The following is a 23,165-nucleotide window of genomic DNA, read 5'->3' on the forward strand; positions in this document are numbered from 1 at the left end:
CTAAGCCCAGATGAGACGCTTCTGATGCTGTCTGTTGTTCAAGAGTGGCTTGACACAAGGAAATGCGACAGCTGAAACCCATGTCTTGCATACATCTCTAGTGGTTCTTGAAGCACTGACTCCAGCTGCAGTCCACTCTTTGTGAATCCCCCCACATTTTTAAATGGGTTTTGTTTCATAACTCTCTCCAGGGTGTGGCTGTCCCTATTGCTTGTACACTTTTTTCTCGAACATCTTTTTCTTCCCTTTGCCTAATAATGTGTTTGGACACGGCGCTTTGTGAACAGCCAGCCTCTTTTGCAATGAAATTGTGTCTTTCCCTCCTTGTTCAGGGTGTCAATGGTCGTGTATGTCAAAACTGTCAAACAAACCATCTTCCCCATGATTGTGTAGCCTACAGAATTAGACGGAGAGAGACCCTTTAAAGCCCTTTGTGGGTGTTTTAAGTTAATTAGCTGATAAGATGGTAGGCATGTGCTAGTATAAGATTCTGACGGTATGATAACCTTAGATAAAAATATCCCGGTTTTGTGGTATCACGGGATTACTGCTTTAAAATATGTTCTTTTTAAATGTCTGGATAAAATATAAAATATTTTCCCCTATGAAAGCAATATATTTTATTTTTTGAAAGATTTAAAATGATTTTGGAACAGTAAACAAGTCAGATTGACCGTAACACCACATTGGGTGTGCATTGTCATCTAATAATTCAATGGCACATTATCAATTATTTCTTACTTATTACTCCTGGCATATATTTTTAATGTGTTCTGTGAGATATCCGGCGTGATATGGACCTGTAATGTGGTCAAAACCTGCCTGGAACTACTTTAAGTGTTGTATTTTCTACCCACGTGCAGGTAAAATTGAGAAGGTTCGTCCAGCTCCTCCAGCCTCCCCTTGCTCTTCAGACGGAGCTCTGCCGTCGCCTCTGTCTGATCTGGGCAGTGATGATTCTGGAGGAGCTCAGAGACCCAAGAACTTCATGCAGACTTTGATGGAGGACTTCGAGACACACAAAGTCAAGCGCAGGGAGAAAGCCGAGGACAACAGTGTAAGTCTCCTATGGCCAGAATCAATACTGTGTTTGTGAAAGTCATGGGATAGATCGATATGGAATAATTCATTGTCTGTGGTTTCTTCCTGTCTACACTACACATTGTTATCGCTGGTTACGACCAGTCAGATTAAGCGAAGATAAAATCAATCTTTATTTGGAAATAGGCCAATTCTACAAGTCAGACAGTAGAGAGTCGAGTTTTGCAGTTTTTGAATATATTTAGTCGATCTCCGGGTCTTGCAGGAGCACTTTTAGCTTAGCTTAGCATAAATAATTGAATCAGATAAGACCATTAGCATCTCACTCAAAATTTTTTACAAAAAAGTGTTGATAGTTGTCCTATTCAAACATCGACTCTTTTGTAGTTACATTGTGTAGTTAAGACCAACAGAAAATGAAAGTTGCTGTTTTCTAGGCAGATATAGCTAGGAACTATACTCTCATACTGGTGTTATAACCAAGGAACTATGCTGCAGTACCATGGCTGCAGCAGGCACCATACTATGTAGCACTTTTAACTAGTAACCTAGCTGGAGACTACTGCATAATCAGTGTGGTGACCAGGGCCCGGTTGCATGAAAGTCCTTAAGCTAAGAAATCCCTTGGTGATTTAAATCACTAAATTTAATTGATTCAAATGAGTGATTTAATCGCTTAAATCCCTTAGTTTGAAGGTTATGGTTACCCGTATGCCGAGTTCAGACTGCACGATTTTCAAAGTCACGTCACAGAGGTTTTCCCACTGCATGATGAACATCATAATACCAGCCATACATGCAAAGCACAAATAAGGTCTTTCAATTTGGTCACGTCCTTCATCCTTTAACCAATCTCTGTTTTTTAAATGTTTGCTCACTTTTTTGCAATCTGAAGCGCGTCAAATGCACAAAACGCCCAATTTGCGCAACGCAATCTCACGGCAATTCATAACGTTTTGATCTAGTAGCTAATTCGTATGAATTTGTACGATCTAATTCGTACAATTTAGTAAGTTTTGCTCACCACCCAATGAAGACTGGGGTTGGGTGCCATGCGAATTTCGAATTTGTACTAATTAGCCACTAAACTGACAAAACGTAAAATACTTGCGTTTGCTCGTGAGATCAGGCTGATTTGCGCCATAGTTTGTCTAATCCAATCTTAGCATTGACTTCACATGTACATCATTCGCACTTCATCCTCGTTTGCTTACGGTACAGGCTGTAAAACACCCCGCCCCCATGTAATGTAATGATTGTTCGGGCGCTCAAATACAATCACGTCTGCTGCGTATGTGACGTCTATAAATCATGTAAAACATTTGCAAACTGAAATAAATATATTTTGATTATAGGGTTTAGAATAAGAGGTTTTATGAGATTATTTACCTTTTTTTCGATTATTTTAAATTTAATCAAGAATTTCGCAGGATCGCAAAAATTTGCGACTTTTGTTGATTATGTGTTGGATTTGGCTATCGTGAAATCCCGAAAAACTAGGGGGTCTGTAATAGAGCTGTAATCGGGCCATAAAAAATTAGGCCCGATAGGGCCTGAGTCCAACAGAATTCGTCTTGAGCCCGACAGGTACATTTTGATTGACAGCTTTAACCCGTTTGCACCCCTACATGATTCAAATGTGCACAGGCACAGCTCTTTTGCCTTTTTCAAGTACACTCAACTTAATAGTGTAAAATTGTTGAGTGAACTAATTTTTTTAAGTCAACTTAATTCATTTAATTGTTTGAAGAAGTTGATACAATATCATTTAAAGTTACATGAACAAAGGATTTGTCAACTCCAAAAATTGTTTGTTGTAACAAAAACCTGAAAAAGTTACCTGGTTGCCTTAAATTTATAAGTTGAATCAACTAAATATAGTTTGTTGAAACAACTAACTAAGACGTTTACACAATTGATCTATAATTAGGAGTTAAATGAACTTAAAGTTTGTTGCAACAATTAACAAAGTTTACAAATTTGACTCACAATTAAGACTTCCGTAATAACATTTTAACTTCAAGAATACATTTTCATTCAAGCAGATGTAAAGATATCAATTTAATAAATTCATATTGAAACTCATGTTTATTTTCAATGAAGCAGCTCCAGATAAACAGATTTATTAGTATTCACTTCGCAAATGTTGACCATCCATTCAAAAAAACATTTGTAGTCAATACATTAGCTTTCACTTGAATTGGCTGAGCTGATTCATCTATGGCTAAAATATCATCACATTGACTTGCATCAGAAACCTGCAGTTCCTCTTTTTCATCTCGTGCTCTGAAAGTGAGAAACCTTCGAGCTCATTTTGGAAAGTGAAAGATGAAGATGTAGATTTAAAAACACACACACACATCCACACCATCAAAAGCCTATTGAAAGAACACGCTGTTTCATGTCAACCACAGTCTTTCCCCTTTTGCTTTCTCGGATATCAGCAACATTTCTTCTAAAAGCTGTTATTTAGAGAACAAACCATGAAGTGCCTGTGTTTTGCAACTTTGCTGCACTGGCAGTAAAATCACATTCCATTATCATAATGCTGGCAATATAACAACTATTACTTTAAACTTGAGAGGGAATAATAGCATTGTTTTTGGCAAAGTAAACACTTTCCAGTGTGAGTAAAATAAATTAATGACAATAACGGCGGTTTTATGTTATACTTTTGCCAAGCGAAATATCCAAATGTTATTTAAATCCATCATTAGATGTTTCCTCAAGAACAGACAAAATTATATTTGGCGTCAGATTCAAATATGCTATTCCTCAGGGAGGGGTCTAACCAAAATATTTGAGATTGGGGTGGACCAGAATTAAAAGTTTAAGAACTGATGGCTTGTTCAATTTTGGTTTAATGAACAAACGTAATTTTATATACACAGAAAGCATAATAAATACAAGTAAAGTGTTGACTTTAAAGTTTCAAATAACATTTGGTGAAATAAAATGTCAAAATATTCATAAAATAATGTTCCAATGTCATTCAGCGTAACAGCAAAGTCCCCTTAAGTCAAGGCATTTCACGCTGCGGCCATCTTTGAAATGCTTCTCGGGTAGTATGCTCAGGCATTCTGTCTGAATGGGAAAACATCAAATTCTCCACAACTGTTAGCCAAGCTTACGATTACATTACAGGAATCACCAATAAAATTAAACAACAACTGTCTCATAAGTTTCATTTCTAAACATTCAAATCAAACTAAATCTGCATTTTTCAGGTTGCCCGAGCTAACGCACATGTGCACTCAAAATGAAACGAGAACACGAGACCAACCTTATTTATGGCCGTGTTACACATGATCATCCTTTGGATAATGCTTTGTCAGATCACGCTGGACTTCTGAAGTAATTTACAACTTGGTCTTGATAGCGAATCTCCTCCAGATATGACAGCAACATTTGTCAACTCTGGGAATAATAGCATTGTTTTTGGCAAAGTAAACACTTTCCAGTGTGAGTAAAATAAATTAATGACAATAACGGCGGTTTTATGTTACACTTGAAGTTTTGCTAAGCAAAATATCCAATACTATTTAAATTCATCATTAAATGGTTCCTCAAGACCCTACAAAATTATATTTGGCGTCAGATTCACATGCTTTTATACCTCAGTGAAGGGTGTAACCAAAATATTTGAGATTGGGGGTGGACCAGAATTAAAAGTTTAATAACTGATGGCTTGTTCCGTTTTGGTTAAATAAACAAACGTGATTTAATATACACAGAAAGCATAATAAATACAAGTGTTGACTTTAAAGTTTCAAATAACATTTGGTGAAATAAAATGTCAAAATATTTATCAAATAAGGTTCCAATGTCATTCAGCGTAACAGCAAAGTCCCCTGAAGTCAAGGCATTTCACTCTGCGGACATCTTTGAAATGCTTCTCGGGTAGTATGCTCAGGCATTCTGTCTGAATGGGAAAACATCAAATTCTCCACAACTGTTAGCCAAGCTTACGATTACATTACAGGAATCACCAATAAAATTAAACAACAACTGTCTCATAAGTTTCATTTCTAAACGTTCAAATCAAACTAAATCTGCATATTTTCAGGTTGCCCGAGCTAACGCACATGTGCACTCAAAAGAAACGAGAGCACGACACCAACCTTATTTATGGCCGTGTTACACATGATCATCCTTTGGATAATGCTTTGTCAGATCACGCTGGACTTCTGAAGTAATTTACAACTTGGTCTTGATAGCGAATCTCCTCCAGATATGACAGCAACATTTGTCAACTCTGGGAATAATAGCATTGTTTTTGGCAAAGTAAACACTTTCCAGTGTGAGTAAAATAAATTAATGACAATAACGGCGGTTTTATGTTACACTTGAAGTTTTGCTAAGCAAAATATCCAATACTATTTAAATTCATCATTAAATGGTTCCTCAAGACCCTACAAAATTATATTTGGCGTCAGATTCACATGCTTTTATACCTCAGTGAAGAGTGTAACCAAAATATTTGAGATTGGGGGTGGACCAGAATTAAAAGTTTAATAACTGATGGCTTGTTCCGTTTTGGTTAAATAAACAAACGTGATTTAATATACACAGAAAGCATAATAAATACAAGTGTTGACTTTAAAGTTTCAAATAACATTTGGTGAAATAAAATGTCAAAATATTTATCAAATAAGGTTCCAATGTCATTCAGCGTAACAGCAAAGTCCCCTGAAGTCAAGGCATTTCACTCTGCGGACATCTTTGAAATGCTTCTCGGGTAGTATGCTCAGGCATTCTGTCTGAATGGGAAAACATCAAATTCTCCACAACTGTTAGCCAAGCTTACGATTACATTACAGGAATCACCAATAAAATTAAACAACAACTGTCTCATAAGTTTCATTTCTAAACGTTCAAATCAAACTAAATCTGCATATTTTCAGGTTGCCCGAGCTAACGCACATGTGCACTCAAAAGAAACGAGAGCACGACACCAACCTTATTTATGGCCGTGTTACACATGATCATCCTTTGGATAATGCTTTGTCAGATCACGCTGGACTTCTGAAGTAATTTACAACTTGGTCTTGATAGCGAATCTCCTCCAGATATGACAGCAACATTTGTCAACTCTGGGAATAATAGCATTGTTTTTGGCAAAGTAAACACTTTCCAGTGTGAGTAAAATAAATTAATGACAATAACGGCGGTTTTATGTTACACTTGAAGTTTTGCTAAGCAAAATATCCAATACTATTTAAATTCATCATTAAATGGTTCCTCAAGACCCTACAAAATTATATTTGGCGTCAGATTCACATGCTTTTATACCTCAGTGAAGGGTGTAACCAAAATATTTGAGATTGGGGGTGGACCAGAATTAAAAGTTTAATAACTGATGGCTTGTTCCGTTTTGGTTAAATAAACAAACGTGATTTAATATACACAGAAAGCATAATAAATACAAGTGTTGACTTTAAAGTTTCAAATAACATTTGGTGAAATAAAATGTCAAAATATTTATCAAATAAGGTTCCAATGTCATTCAGCGTAACAGCAAAGTCCCCTTAAGTCAAGGCATTTCACGCTGCGGCCATCTTTGAAATGCTTCTCGGGTAGTATGCTCAGGCATTCTGTCTGAATGGGAAAACATCAAATTCTCCACAACTGTTAGCCAAGCTTACGATTACATTACAGGAACCACCAATAAAATTAAACAACAACTGCCTCATAAGTTTCATTTCTAAATGTTCAAATCAAACTAAATCTGCATATTTTCAGGTTGCCTGAGCTAATGCGCACTCGAAAGAAACGAGATCACGACACCCACCTTATGTTTACAAGGTCTAAGGCGTTTGAGGAGTTGCTACAGTCATGTGATGTGTGTTGTACAGGACAGACTGTACCTTGCATTCGTTTCATGCAGATTACAAAACCAAAAAAGTATAAAAAGTATAGTTGGTTGTACTTTTAAAAAAGTATAAAATGTACAAAAGTATAGTTGGTTCAATTAAAAGCACAGATTTTAAGCTTTGGTTAGAAATATTTCTGATGTCTGTCAAGCAAATATTCGCTCAGATTCCAGTGTGTTTGTTGATCACCAAAAGTCTCGTAAAATCACACGTCTTGTCTGAACTTTGCCCCCGGAGAAACGACAGTCTATAACGATCAATGATTGGCTCCTACACTCTAAAAAACGTTGAGTTATTTATTTAACCCAATGGTTGAGTTAAACATATTTGGTGCTTTGTTGTTGTTGTTTTTTTACCTTTATTTGGTTATTTATATAATAACTCAACCAGTTAGGTTAAAATTTTGAACAGTCAACTGATTTAACTGACACAGAACAGCTGTATTAATATGAGTGCGTAATTTAGTTTTTGCGTTATTACGTTTATTTAAGCTCTAACACAATAATCTTGTTGTTTTTTTTTTTTATCAAAGTACCTCTCTGTGTCATGTTTTTTATATCCGTTTCACCAGCACTCTTAATTATTGATGATACATACACGCGCTTCACAGCCGATCTATATTAAATGGATAAAACATCCTGTGTTCATCTCTACAGTTTTTTTTTTGTTTTTTTTTTTTTGGAGGAAATGATAACCATATTTGAGATATTCCGCCGTCATTTTAGCCTTTAGGACCAAGCGGAGACATTTATTTATTTACACAGCCATAATTATAAAATTAATAGTAGTACTAGTAATAGTATTACCAGAATGGAAAAAATTACATTTAATCAAAATATCCCAAACTTGGGAAGGTGCTAAAATAACCTATAGTTGGGTTATATGTTGGGGTATTTTTAACCCAGCAATTTTAACTGAGCATACTAGTGGGCGGGGCTTCATTCGCCATATTGATTGTTACTATTTTCCCCATTTAAAACAATACGAGTGACACATCTTGTGTATTCTAGAGTCTTTGGTAACATATATACTTGTTCTGACCTGCACTTATAATACTAACTGCTAATAGATGGCTAAAACCTAGTAGTTTCAAGGATAGTGGTGAAGTATAAATATTGAAAAAGTATTTTATGACCATACATTTAATATGCCAACAAATAACACCTATCCAAATGTGCCTGAAGGGTTTTTTTTGGTGTAAAAACCATTACACAGAATGACATTTTAGTTTCGCTTCTTTAGATCATGGTAAAAAAATTTGACGGTCATTTGTTTTTACTCTAGAAAGAAACAATTAAACAAAACACATTCAAATGAATGATTAACTTCAATACAAACTATCTCACACTTCGTAAAGAAAAAAAAACAGAACAATTATAACAAAACACAGTTAGTTTAAACTCAATCATGGCATTAATTTAATCATAGCACCTAATAATGAATCACTATGATCTATATTTAATATGAAAAAGTGAAGTACATATGAAAATAAATCTGCTCTACTTTCTGCCGCTGTTCTTTACACAATAGCGAGTGTATCCACTAATTCTTCCTCTTTCCCTCTTGTCAGTTTGTCCACTCAGTTACCTCTGAGGTACTTGTATTATGCTTGCTTCAACGTTCACTGTGCCTTCATTTGTGTTTCTGCATGTTTTGTTGAGGTGGAAGGTTGTAGCAGGGCCAAATACTTTGACATTTGAAAAGTGTTTCCAAGCAATCATTGTATTTTGTGTCGTAATGTCATTGCATCTTTCATCACATGTGGATCCACCTTTTTCAAATGGTCAAAGTATTTGCATCTACATGATTTATGTGAAGTGGGGTGTCACTATTCATTTCCAAAACTTGTGTCAAAAAAATCTGTGAACTTATGGTGTGTTCATATTTGATAGATTTTGTTTGGTTTAAATGAAGAGTGAAAGTTGTTAATAAGCTTCCAAATAACCTTTTATGTAATTTAGTATCAATAAATGAGCAATGTAACACTCATAGCAGTGCGATATGGCTGTATATTGGCATTGAGGGGGGAGGCGTGCTTTGGCACAAGGCCATAGGTCGAGTGCCTTAGTCAGGGCCGGATTAAGGACACATTGGGCCCTGGGGCTGTAGCAAATCCAAGGGCCCCCTTTTATTTTTTTTACCTCACTAAATTTTTTATAAATAAATTAAAATTATTTATATATATATATATATATATATATATATATATATATATATATATATATATATATATATATATAAATATATATATATATATATATACATATATATATATATATATATATATATATATATATATATATAGCAATAGATATAGCAATAGATATAGCAATAGATAGATAGCTGTTGTTATTATTATTATTATTATTATTATTATATTGTTATTATTATTAATAATTTACTAATTAATATTATTATCTAATTTTCCACCATTTAATTTATATTTAATAATTATTTTTATTTTTCTATTTTATTTTAAAAAGGCCTGCAAGTAGGCTATACAAAATTAAGTAATGACATAATATAAACTTTAAAGTTCAAACAGGCTGCAAAAATCTGCAAAAAAAAAAAAACATTTGCAATACTTCCTAAATTAGTGCTTTATAATAAACACTTTCAATACGGGTTAACCTTTAAATGTTTCTTTAGAACTTTAGCTGACCATAAATCCCTAATGATATCTTTAAAGTCCATGCTTTTAATATCCAAAATATTGTGGTTACAGAAGGCTAGCATCCTTATTTTATTTATTTATCTATTTTTTGCATCAGATATATTGTCTGATGAAAGCCAGCGCCAATATTGCACTGCTTCATTTTATTTCTGTTAGTTTTATAAAAGAGGCAAAGTAAACAAAGTTCATTATGTTGTCCAACAGCGGCAATATTTGTCAAACTGTAGTGGGTTTATTGATCTGCTGTCACTCTATGTGGGCGGAGTTATACATAAGGGTTAAAAGGTTGTACGAGTGCTGATATCACAGAATATCGCACAGCTATCAGCCAATCAGATTCGAGATCCAGACAGAACTGTTGTATAAACATACTTTTAAAATGCGTTAATATTTGTATTGTCATATGTTTCCGTTTACTTTTATTATTGTTAGTAACAAAAAAGGTTAAATAAAGTATTAAAGTATACCCTCTTGTATATTTTTACTCCACACGAATAACTTTAATGTATTGATGCATTTAATGTGTTAAAATATTCTATAAACAACATATTAATCTCATCACTGTGATTCTTGTTTACATTAATATATAAGTGCAGATACTTAAAATTTTACATTTAATATTAAGACATTATATATTTAAAAGGTAATAGTGGCATTGTGTTTTTCAGCTTTATGTTTATCTACATGTTAATATACAGTTAAAGTCAGAGTTGTTAGCCCCTCTGTTTATTTTTTTCCCACAATTTCTGTTTAACGGAGAGCAGATTTTTTCCAACATATTTCTAAACATAATCGTTTTAATAACTAATTTCTAATAACTGATATATTTTATCTTTGTCATGATGACAATACATAATATTTGACTAGCTATTTTTGAAGAGACTTCTATACAGCCTAAAGTGACATTTAAAGGCTAAACTAGGTTAATTAGGTTAACTAGGCAGGTTAGGGTAATTAGACAAGCTATTTTAAAGCAATGGTTTGTTCTGTAGACTATCGAAAAAACATAGCTTAAAGGGGCTAATAATTTTCACCTTAAAATGTTTTTAAAAAAATTAAAAACTGCTTTTATTCTAGCCGAAATAAAAACAAATAAGACTTTCTCCAGAAGAAAAAATATTGTCAGACATGCTCTGAAAATTTCCTTACTCTGTTAAACATCATTTGGGAAATATTTAAAAAAGAAAACAATTCAAAGCAGGCTCAATTCTGACCTTAACAGTATAGACTTGTATATTTAGGCCTTAAAATTGACAATCTCAACCCTAAATGAACCAGAACTACAAATGTGAACACACCTTTTGAATGTCCAGTCTTCATTTGAGTGTTTTACCACCATAAAGCATCTGATTATTCATTCAAATTCATAATATGTCGACCATACAGTCTGGTTTCATATTTTATGAAAATATTCAAGTTATCTGAGAAGCTCAGATTGGACAATTAGTTGGAAAAAGACACAATGCGAGTGTAACACTTGGCACCAGTTTTTACAACAATATTTCTTTTGAACCAGCATGGCAGTTCTCTTTTCTGCTTTATTATTTCTGCTTTCGTGCTGTGTTTGCACTTAAGCCTGTATTGTGTTTTGTGAATCTCTTATTATCTGACGCTGCTTTTGACGGTCAGAACCAAACTGGTTGTTCACAGCATGAAACTGATTGAAACAGGTGGGGTTTGGAAAAACGGACCATTTGGTGTGTTTGTTTGCACATGTGTGACTGACTAATTTGGTAAAGTTCTTAACCGAATGTTTTTAATGAAAAGAACTGATATTGACTTTTAACTATGGGCCAGATTTCTTTAAGAGGGTGTGAAAGAAAAGCACAGTCCCCTACCAGTGGGAGACTTGTCTTAAAGGAAACCATACGTATTAAATGTGCCATAGAATGGAAATTTGAATATATCTAGGCATAGCTAGGGCCAGACAGAATCTGCGGACATTTCTGCACAGAGTTTTGATAAAAATCTGCGGATTTATGTGGAATTATTTGTAAAAAAATCCAGCTTAAACCAGCCTAGGCTGGTTGGCTGGTTTTAGCTGGTCGACCAGGCTGGTTTTAGAGGGGTTTTGGCCACTTCCAGGCTGGTTTTCAGCCATTTCCAGCCTGGTCTTAGCTGGTCAGGCTGGAAAATGACCAGCTAAATCCAGCTAAAACCAGCTTGACCAGCCTGGTTTAAGCTGGACATAGCTGGTTTTGGCTGGGCTCCCAGCCTGCTAGGCTGGTCAAGCTGGTTTTAGCTGGTCATCTCCCAGCCTAACCAGCTAAGACCAGGCTGGAAATGGCTGGAAACCAGCCTGGAAGTGGCCAAAACCACTCCTAAAACCAGCCTGGTTGACCAGCTAAAACCAGCCAACCAGCCTAAGCTGGTTTAAGTTGGATTTTTCAGCAGGGGTGTGTTTCCCATACTGATAAACTTCAGGTGACCTGTTATTGTGAGTTTTTGACCATTTTATACGGTTCCTTTTACAGCATCAGTGTTCTAATGTCATTAAAATACATTTAATTAAATAGACTTTGGTATTCATTTAGTTGCTCAAGCGTAAAACGAGACAAAAGCCGTTTGCTCGCAAAATAGAAATAGAAATAAGAAAGAAATATTGTCAGACATATTGTGAACATTTTCTTCCTCTGTTAAACATAATTTGGGAAATATTAAAAAAAATAAATAAATCAAAGGGGGGCTAATCTGACTTCTACTATGTAGGGCAGAGGTAGGGAACCTATGGCTTTGGGGGCCACATCTGGCTCTTTGACCAAAAATCTGTGGCTCTCCAGCTGTCTCTCTTCAATAATATTTTAAAGTTTAAAAAATTCACTAGAAAATTGTTTTCTATTAAAAGTACTGGTTCAATTCCATTTTTATTGTGTTTTCTACAGCAAAATGAATATGAACTCAGTTTATAATAAAATGACTTTTTAACCAATGCACATATGTGATGCTGTGGTTTAATTTAAATCATAACACCAATAAAGGGCAAGAAATTTACATTTCTATTGTAACCTCCCGTATGTAAATTCAAACAACATTCATTAGTGGCGATGGCAAAAAGAAAAAAAAAATCAATAAATTCCCTTTGTTCATATATTGTGACGCGTTACATTTGTTTATTTTTGCGTTGTGCATGAACATAAATAAAGGTTTTGTTTATTAATAAATAAAGGTTTTGTTATATACACACCCCAATGACTCTTTTAAAAAATACACTTAATAAAAAAAAAAAATCAGAAATGGCTCTTTGCAGAAAAAAGGTTCCAGACCCCTGATGTAGAGATATCAGCGAGCAATTTAACATATTGAATCAATGCACTCTATGGCACATTTAAGACCTAACATAACATAAATGGTCACACTTTACAATAAGGTTCATTAGTTAATGTTAATTAATGCATTTACTAACATGAACAAACAATGAACAATACATCTACTACTGTATTTGTTCATGTTAGTTAACGTTAGTTAATGAAAATACAGTAGTTCATTGTTAGTTCATGTTAACTCATGGTGCATTAACTAATGTTAACAAGCATGGACTTGAATGTTCATAATGCATTAGTAAATGCTCAATTATGATTAATAAATGCTGAACAAGTGTTGTTCATGATTAGTTCATGTTAGTAAATGCATTAACTAATGAACCTTATTGTAAAGTGTTACCACATAAATGATGTCTCACTAAAATATGTAGTAGAAATCCCATTAAATATTTACACTACTTTAAACATCCACGTTTATTTTTGAATTGAATAATTGAATATACTTCATGGGTTTTATGTAACATTATTTAGTCAGAGACATCATTTAATTTGCACAGTATTAAAGCATTCAAGTTATAATAGCCGAGGTTCCATTTAAATGATTTTAAAGTTCAACCTGTGTGATAAACACAGAAACAAATATACTGTGCCATGGATAATATAACAAATAGTCAACCTTGACCTTCTACAGCATAGACTGTTAAAAGCAATTAGGGTCACACTTTACAATACGGTTCATTAGTTAGTTAATCAATGCATTTACTAACATGAACAAACAGTGAACAATACATCTACTACTGTATTTGTTCATGTTAGTTAACGTTAGTTAATGAAAATACAGTAGTTCATTGTTAGTTCATGTTAACTCATGGTGCATTAACTAATGTTAACAAGCATGGACTTGAATGTTCATAATGCATTAGTAAATGCTCAATTATGATTAATAAATGCTGAACAAGTGTTGTTCATGATTAGTTCATGTTAGTAAATGCATTAACTAATGAACCTTATTGTAAAGTGTTACCACATAAATGATGTCTCACTAAAATATGTAGTAGAAATCCCATTAAATATTTACACTACTTTAAACATCCACGTTTATTTTTGAATTGAATAATTGAATATACTTCATGGGTTTTATGTAACATTATTTAGTCAGAGACATCATTTAATTTGCACAGTATTAAAGCATTCAAGTTATAATAGCCGAGGTTCCATTTAAATGATTTTAAAGTTCAACCTGTGTGATAAACACAGAAACAAATATACTGTGCCATGGATAATATAACAAATAGTCAACCTTGACCTTCTACAGCATAGACTGTTAAAAGCAATTAGGGTCACACTTTACAATACGGTTTATTAGTTAGTTAATCAATGCATTTACTAACATGAACAAACAGTGAACAATACATCTACTACTGTATTTGTTCATGTTAGTTAACGTTAGTTAATGAAAATACAGTAGTTCATTGTTAGTTCATGTTAACTCATGGTGCATTAACTAATGTTAACAAGCTTGGACTTGGATGTTAATAATGCATTAGTAAATGTTCAATTATGATTAATAAATGCTGTACATGTGTTGTTCATGATTAGTTCATGTTAGTAAATGCATTAACTAATGAACCTTATTGTAAATGTTAGCACAATTAGTTGACTTTTAAAAAGTGAGCAAACCCGTTACCCTAAAATTATTAAGTAACTAATTTAAGGGTATAATTATACATTCAATTATTAAATAATTTAACTATATAAATTAAGTAAACTTTACAATTTGAACTGGTTTATTCACCTTTTTTAAGTAGAGTTAACTTGTCACTTTTAATGCAATGGGTTTACTCACTTTTAAGTAAAAAACTAACAGCTTTAAAACTATTATAATGCAGTATACTGCTGTTTAAAGGGGTAATGAACTGTGAATCAGCTGTGAGCTTATAGTAATATAAAAACATTCTGCAATTTTTCAGATCTCAATACTTTGTGGTTCTTCTAAAATCAGCCTATACTGAAGACCATCTAAAAAAAACAGGTTCTGAGATGTTCTACTCTATGATGTAATAAGATGGATAAACCCCACCTCCACTGAAGAGCAACACCCACTTCTGCTGTTTGTTTAGCCCTTTTAATATGCAAAACTCTCAGCCAATCAAAGCAGTGGGCGTTTACTTGTGAGTCTAAAATCAGCTCCACCTATTTAAACAGGCAACAGGCGTCAGTTATGACCCCAGCAGTTCATGACCCCTTTCATTTTACTAACAACACTTTATCTGTGTATTATGTCAACTTCAATTTTAAACTGCAAAAAAATATATATATATTAATAAAATATATAAAAATAAACAACCACATTTTTTTTTGATGTTTCTCTTCAGGTTCTGGAAGCAACGCGAGTGACTCGCAGAAAAAGTAACATGGCTGTCCGGTGGGAGGCCGGCATTTATGCCAACCAGGAAGACGCCGAGGAGGAGGAAGAGGAAGAAGAAGAGTAAACCCAACCCTCTATTTTGAAAAGAATGGAAAACAAAACAGAGGGAAAGTGTGCAACAGGACAAACACAAGTATTTATTGGGAATTCACACCTTTCTGAAGATTTGTTCTGTCTATTTCTGGAGCCAATGGGATGTTGCTACTATAAAGGGCTCCAGATAAAGACAACGAAGACCCGCCGTTTTTACATTTCCACTACCAATTTGCTGCATTTTATTTTGTGCTGATTCATTTTGAGCAAGTGGAATGTGCAAGGACAAGGACATTTTGGGGATTTTTGGCATTTATGTTGCAGGTAGGATTAGTAAGAGGATCATTTTGCGTTACAGAGATATGTGTGAACATATAAAGGCATGGGGAAATGAAGTAATTGTTGTGCTATTGGAATTTACAAAACTGGTTTTCTGGTTTGATCAAGATTGGAGCCATGTTTATAAGATCATTTAGAAAAGAAAATAAGGGTTTCAGCATCCAACAGGGCAAAATACATTTTTTTGTTAATCACATGTCCACATGATCTCCACTTTAGCCTAGGAAATCTCAAATAACTATCAGAAATTTGGGTCACACTTTATTTTAAGGTACAATTCTCGCTACTAAAAAAACAATTACCTATGATTTTCGCTCAACCTCCTAATTTGTTGATTATTAAGGTAGAAGTTGGCTTTAGATAATGGATAGGATTTGGGATGTACAATAAGATCATGCAGAATATGTACTTTATAAGTACAAATAAACAGTCAATGGGCTCTATTTTATTGATCTAGGCACAAAGTCTGAAGCGCAGGGTGCAAAAATATTAAGGACGTTTTAGAATCCACTTGTGCTATTTTAAGGACGAATGAGTTATTGGTGTGTTTTGAGAATAAACCAATCATCTCCCACTCTTTTTAAGAGTCAATTGCATCGCACAATGGCGCATTAATATTTTCTATCCGGACTTTGTAAGTGGAAAAACGGAATGCTTCACTAGCGAGAAAACAGTTAAACAGTATCTGCAGCCAGAGGATAAAGAATAAGCCTCCTCCAATTGGCCTTTCTTTTCACTTTTTCTCTTCCATGGATAAGGAAACGTGTTGTACGCACAAACATGCATTAGGCTACATAATTAATTTTGTTTGTTAAGCGCAAAGAGTTGTTTCAAAACTATTTCTAAATTCCGTTCTAATAACCAGCAAACAAATAAATTAACAATGATAACGACGTGTGGTCAAAGTGTGGTTATATCCAAATACACATGCTGTGCCCCAAATGGTCCAAAACCTGACAGTTGGACAAATCTATGCTTATTTTTAATAAAGCAAACATAAATATGCATTTAGTAAATAATACTGCTAATAATGATGACATTATACAAAAGTAAATTGTCACTAATAAACAAAAAAAGCCCCCCTGAGATGATGAAGGCTTGGAGGCGGTGGTTTTTATATTTATGTAGAAAATAATATTTATTTTTAATATTTTATTCCTTTAATTTTTCCATTTGTAAAGATATTTGTGCATTGCTTTACATCCCAACTAACGCGCTCTACGCTGGACTTTAGAACTTCAGCTATTTTAGCTCCTCAAAATAGCAACGCACCAACAATGCACCTTAACACACCTCTTTTCTAGATCGAAACACCCATGAGTCCACAAAGTGGCGCAAATGAATTTGCTATCTAAAAAATGTGGTGGAAAATTTAGGTTGCGTTGTCCTGAAAATAACAACACGTGGTGGAAACACTTCTTGCGCCTTAATGCGCCGGGTGTATGATAGAGCCCAATATCTTTGTAAGAAGCCACTATAGTTACTAGTGAGAATTGGTATCAAAACTAAAGTGTTACCGAAATTTCTCATGTATAGTTCAAAGGGAAACCATGTTTTTTTTTTATATTTTGGTTGCCATTTGTATAACCAGAGTTCGACTACATCTACCATAGTGAAATTATAGTTAGTATATTAAAATAATGGTTGCTTTTGGGTACAAAAACAGAACAAAAAGCCCGCTTTGTTGGTTTTATTTTAATAAAACCATGGCTCATTTTCAGTATGGGCAGAATCTGGGAACGGACTATTAAAAGCACAAACACAAAGTATACTTAGTAATACATAGTGCAAAAAACAATTCAAAACATGTGAAACCCAAAAAAAAAAAAAACAGTATACTTCAGGCAATTTTGAGAGGTTTGTTAGAGAAATAAGGTTTGTAAGCAGAAGAGGAAGAAGCAGTGGCATTGTTTAGGTTATCCCAACACTATCTCACACCAATTCGTAACTTTTAGATTTAGTGACTAATTTGTAATTTGTTTGTACGATGTCATTGATACATTTTAGTAAAATTTTATCCCCAATGACGGTTGGATTTAGGGGTGGAGTTTGATGCCACACCTCCTTTTTAAAAGTCATACATTTTCATACTACTGAACTCGTATATATCCTAACGAATTAGCCGCTAAACTGACAAAACGTAAAATAGTTACATTTTCTTGTGAGATTAGGTTGGTTATCCCTTGACCTAAGACAGGAAATGTCTAAAAATTAATTTTAAGTAGTTTTAAGTAATTTTAATTTTAACAAGGGCCCTTGTTTGACTTGAAGATATAGTGTAGAGAGGAATATGAATAGGCAGATTTTTAGGAATGTTTATTGTCAAGATCACCAGCGATCTACCCTATGCTGAACGCTGGAGAACTACAATTCTACCACTGAACCGAACTACAACTACCATGATGCTTAGTGACAATCAACACCTGCTACAGCTGCAAACTAATAGACCAACTAATAGACAAATCACACACAGGTGAAGATCATTCTTACTGATTACTAGAACTACATACACAGCACACACTGGGCTGAGTCTTCTGTAATGGTGAGAGGCTGACAACGGAGTTGAGGATCCCCGAGCAGTATTAATCAGTAAGAATGATCTTCACCTGTACGTGAGTGTGTATTAGTTCAGATAGTTTGTAGTGATGGGCAAAGTGAGACTTCATGAAACATCAAAACAGTGAAAAGAAATGTGTCGAAGCTTCAAAATGTTTTGAAACCCGTCTCTACAGTGACACCTCGTGGTAATTTTTATGTATCGCTCTGGTGAGACGAGCCTGCAGAGATAATTGGTTCGAATGCAGGGCAATGTAGCTATAGATGGTAGTTTTTAAATGCTCTGTTCTTGTAACATGTTTTATTTTAACATTGGACATCCGAATCAACACTTTGTGATTAAATATGGCTTGGTTTGGTTATAAAAAAGTAACATTATTAAAACGGGATTAAAATCAGAATTCAAACTTAAGCCATTTGAAGCACAAGTACTCTGAGCACACGCACCGTCCACTAGCCAACATGAAATAGAGTTTTTTTTCCAACACTGTCAAACGCAGATTCGCCAGGTCTCAAAACACTTCTGAAATGACCAATGATTTTAATCACTTTAGTCACATGACCTGGGTGTTTTGAATCCCCTTAGTCGCGTGAAATGGGTGATTCAAATCACCTTAGTCACATGACCTGGGTGACTCAAATCACCTTAGTCACATGACCTGGGTGTTTCGAATCACCTTAGTCACATGAAATGGTGTTTCGAATCACCTTAGTCAAGTAAAAATGGTGATTCTAATCACCTTAGTCAAGTGAAATAGTGATTCGAATCACCTTAGTCACGTGACCTGGGTGTTTCAAATCACCTTAGTCACATGAAATGGTGTTTCGAATCACCTTAGTCACATGACCTGGGTGTTTCGAATCACCTTAGTCAAATGAAATGGTGTTTCGAATCACCTTAGTCACATGACCTGGGTGTTTTGAATCACCTTAGTCAAATGAAATGGTGTTTCGAATCACCTTAGTCACATGACCTGGGTGTTTCGAATCACCTTAGTCACTTGACCTGGGTGATTCAAATCACCTTAGTTACGTGACCTCTGTGTTTTGAATCACCTTAGTCGCGTGACCTGAGTGATTCAAATCACCTTAGTCGCAGGACCTAGGTGTTTCGAATCACCTTAGTCACCTGACCTGGGTGATTCAAATCACCTTAGTCACGTGACCTGGGTGTTTCGAGTCACCTTAGTCACATAAAATGGTGTTTCGAATCACCTTAGTTAAGTGACCTGGGTGTTTCGAATCACCTTAGTCAAATGAAATGGTGTTTCGAATCACCTTAGTCACATGACCTGGGTGTTTCGAATCACCTTAGTCACTTGACCTGAGTGATTCAAATCACCTTAGTCACGTGACCTCGGTGTTTTGAATCACCTTAGTCACGTGACCTGGGTGATTCAAATCAGCTTAGTCGCAGGACCTAGGTGTTTCGAATCACCTTAGTCACCTGACCTGGGTGATTCAAATCCCCATAGTCACGTAACCTGGGTGTTTTGGATCATGCTTCAGTGCAGTGTTTTGAAACAATTCAGGGTCTCGACACAGTGTCGAAACATCAGTTTCACGTCAGCCATCCCTAATAGTCTGCAGCTGTAGCTGGTATTGATTAGCGCTAAGCATCATGGTAGTTGTAGTTTGGTTCAGTGATAGAATTGTAGTTCTCCAGCAATCTCCATACGCTAGATCGCCGGTAATCGTGACATTAATGATGAAAGAAGAGGAATGTAAAAATGAGTAAAAGAACAAGACATGTTGAAAGACGCAAGTATCCACACTGCTGAACGGCTTCATTTTTATTTAGAAAGGTGAACGTTTCTCTTTGCATACACTGGCATTTTTAAAGCCATTACAAGCAGAAACGTAAATGCAGCAGTATAATGTGAGAAATGGTTTATTTTTTGGGGTTTTTCATCCATATTGTTTCAAAAATATCACAATAACATGTAAAAATATGTTTGTTTGTTTTTTCATCTTTAAAAGGACACTGACATCAGTGATGTACTACATTAATTTTTGCCTTCGGATGCATTTTAAAGCCACAAATGAAGACAATCCCACAAGCATCATTCAGCAATGTGGCTTCGTTGTTGTTTTTGTACCTTCCACATGCGTATAATATATATTACACAAAAAGTATTTAATGGACTGCTGTCCTTTTATGAGTATATACGTTAAGTATTTGTAATCTTAGAAACGTGCATTACCATAAAGTTACACCAATAGGAACCACGAATGTTTCTGATAGAAGGTGCTTGAACTTTATTTAATAGATGAAAAGAGATTGTAGTTCTCAATACTTTCTGAAGTGTTTCGATGCGTGATGTGAGATTGTGTAATGACCATCAGTTTTAGGATGTTGGATTTATACTTGGACTCTTTGATATGAGATGATTATTGTTGGCGAGCGAAAAATTTGAATTTTATAAGGGGAAAATATTTTTTATTTAAGCAGCGAGATATATACAGCGTTCCTACGAATGGGAAATAGTTTTGGACAAATGACTGGGTGTTTAGTACTTTTACCGCACATTTATTCATATATATACCGTGTTGTGTGTATTTGAGGGCCAAGTATGCCGTGCTATATGCAGTTTGTTTAGGTGTTTAGGGAACATTACTAGCACAGATTAGTTCTGGAAAGTATTGACCGTGATGCTGACAGGTTTTGCATCGTGACATGGGCAGCGTTCAAATGCTCATCTTTTGTATTATAATGAATGAGAAATGGACAAAAAAAAGGTTGTTTTTACCTCATGAAGCTAAATTATAAGAAATAAGCCAATGTTCAAACCTGTAATATAATAGGATTCCTACAGCATAGGATGGTGGCCAAAATTACTTTTAATGTAGAACAATAGAGGATTGAACAAAGGATTGAGTAGAGATTGAGCAATATTTGCAGTTTGTGATGATATCTTGGGACTAAAAGCGAGCACTGCGATCATATTAGTGAAATTATGGCACAATTTCAAGTGCAAAAAGGTCTGCGTCTGTTATCATGATATATCCACTATGCTATCGACAAATAATGAAGCTTCTTTATGCCACAGAATAATTTATACATATATATTACAAAAGGTATTTATAATATATATATATATATATATATATATATATATATATATATATATATATATATATATATATATATATATATATATATATATATAAACAACGAGGTGATTGCGAAGTTTCATAGCACAATACAGACCTCTTTTCTTAAAACTGCAGTCAATTTCTCAAAATTTCAGCTGGAAAGTAACATTATTATTTTTTTTTATTTATTTTGTATCAAAAATTCTAAGAGTTTGTAAGTAGTTTTTATTTAAAAAATCAGAAATGAGAGAAAACATCGCAATTGCAATAATGTCACAATTAACATCCCAATTTTGACTTTTTTCTCAGATTTATTCTGGAAATTGTACATTTTTTTGAAATTTTTTATTTAATTTTTTTGAGAAAAAAAACTGCAACAAAAACTTAAGGTGGCGAGAAATAATCAGAATCGCAGGAAAGCATATGAACATGCAATTGCAGAAAAATTGCATTTATGGAAAAATGTACTTTTAATTCAAGAATTTTGAGAGTTTTTAGCAGTTTTGAGACTATGAATTTGAGTTAGTTTGTAGTTTTGAGAAAAATAAAACTCAAGAAGAAAACATTGCAATTGCAACAGTCACAATTAATTCACTTTTTTTCTAAGAAATGTTCTTTTAAATTTTGTAATTTTGAGAATTTAGAATTTTTGAGCAGTTTTGAGAAAAACAGGCAGTCAAAATTGTGAGAATCATTTAGAATTGTTGGAAAGCCAATCAACTTAAATTGCAGCGAAAATCTTTTTTCCTAAGTAATGTAACTTTATCTCACAATTTTTACAAATGAAATGTAAATGAATTTTTAAGGAAAGGCAAAAAATACATTTGCATTTTCAGAAAAATGTGACTTAAAGTCCCTGTATTAGAACCCAACGTGCTTTTTACCAATAGTGCTCAAAAATAGATTATTTCACAATTTTGAGATTAAAAAAAACATTTGCATCCAATACCATCAGTAATGAGAGAAAGTCTATTAAACTGACAATTGCAATAAAATCAGATGTTTATATCTTGCAATTCTGCCTTTTTTCTCTGACAGTTTCAGAATTGTGAGGAAAAAGTTGCACATTTCTATATCCTGTGGCAGAAACAGGCTTTGATAAACAACAGACTTTTTTGCATGCAAATTTCAAAAATGCCGCTAATATGATGCAACTAGCCTATTTTAGACGTCTAGTCAAGAAATGACCTCGCCGGTGTCCCGTGTGCATGACAAGTACTGCGCCTGCTGCTGTAGATTTTCATTTTCAGCGTCAGTTTCAGTGCTTTTTAAAATAAAACTCTTGCCTTCAGTGAAATCACAAGTATTGTTTTTACCACCGTTTGAACCAAGTGAGCAGTGTTTTTTTTTATTTTGACTTTTGAAGTAACACCAAAAATATGTTGTGTGTTTTGCTCTTGTTGTTAAATAGTTATTATTATTATTATAACAAATCCATTTGCAAATGCTTTTTTCAAAGGTTTAATGAGTGTTTTATTTCCTTTGGGAGAAACCAAAGGAGTGTTGATTATGGTGTGATCATGCTTTTAAAGCCCTCTTTTGACATGTTAACCACTTATTGTATGTTAATATTCTGCTTATATTGTTTTATAGTAATTGTAAGTCTCACTCTTACACACATATATAATTATTTTCTCATTAAAAAGAAAACATGGAAAATGTCTGTTTTTTTTTTTTTTTTGTCCTTTACTCCGTCGAAATGTAACAAAACTTGGTAATTAGGGATGCAACGATTTGGTTTGCGATTATAGTCTAAAGAATAATCACGGTTATCATGATTATTATGCATTCATTACTTTCAAAACACTGCTAGTTTGGAAAATCACATGAAAACTCCTTATATTTTAAAGTGTTGTTTATTGCTG

General features: G+C 34.1%; 2 protein-coding genes across 31 annotated transcripts in view; one reads left to right on the forward strand and one right to left on the reverse strand.

Moving 5' to 3' along the window:
* palm2akap2 (PALM2 and AKAP2 fusion) overlaps positions 1 to 22,959 on the forward strand; it is a 219,420-nt gene extending 196,461 nt beyond the window's left edge. For 10 of the 29 annotated variants that reach the window (XM_087268735.1, XM_087268741.1, XM_087268738.1 and 7 more), the window contains 3 exons: positions 864 to 1,057; positions 8,485 to 8,508; positions 15,224 to 17,453. In XM_087268735.1, coding sequence (XP_087124861.1) covers positions 864 to 1,057; positions 8,485 to 8,508; positions 15,224 to 15,340 — 335 coding nt within the window. In that variant the 3' untranslated portion in view covers positions 15,341 to 17,453. 29 annotated transcript variants of the gene reach the window in all.
* Positions 1 to 23,165, reverse strand: part of plppr1 (phospholipid phosphatase related 1) — a 373,756-nt gene that overhangs the window by 348,745 nt on the left and 1,846 nt on the right. The gene's annotated exons all lie outside the window — the stretch shown is intronic.

This window comes from Danio rerio, chromosome 10, assembly GCF_052040795.2.
Source record: "Danio rerio strain M-AB ecotype USA chromosome 10, GRCz13ab, whole genome shotgun sequence".
NCBI lineage: Eukaryota > Metazoa > Chordata > Actinopteri > Cypriniformes > Danionidae > Danio > Danio rerio.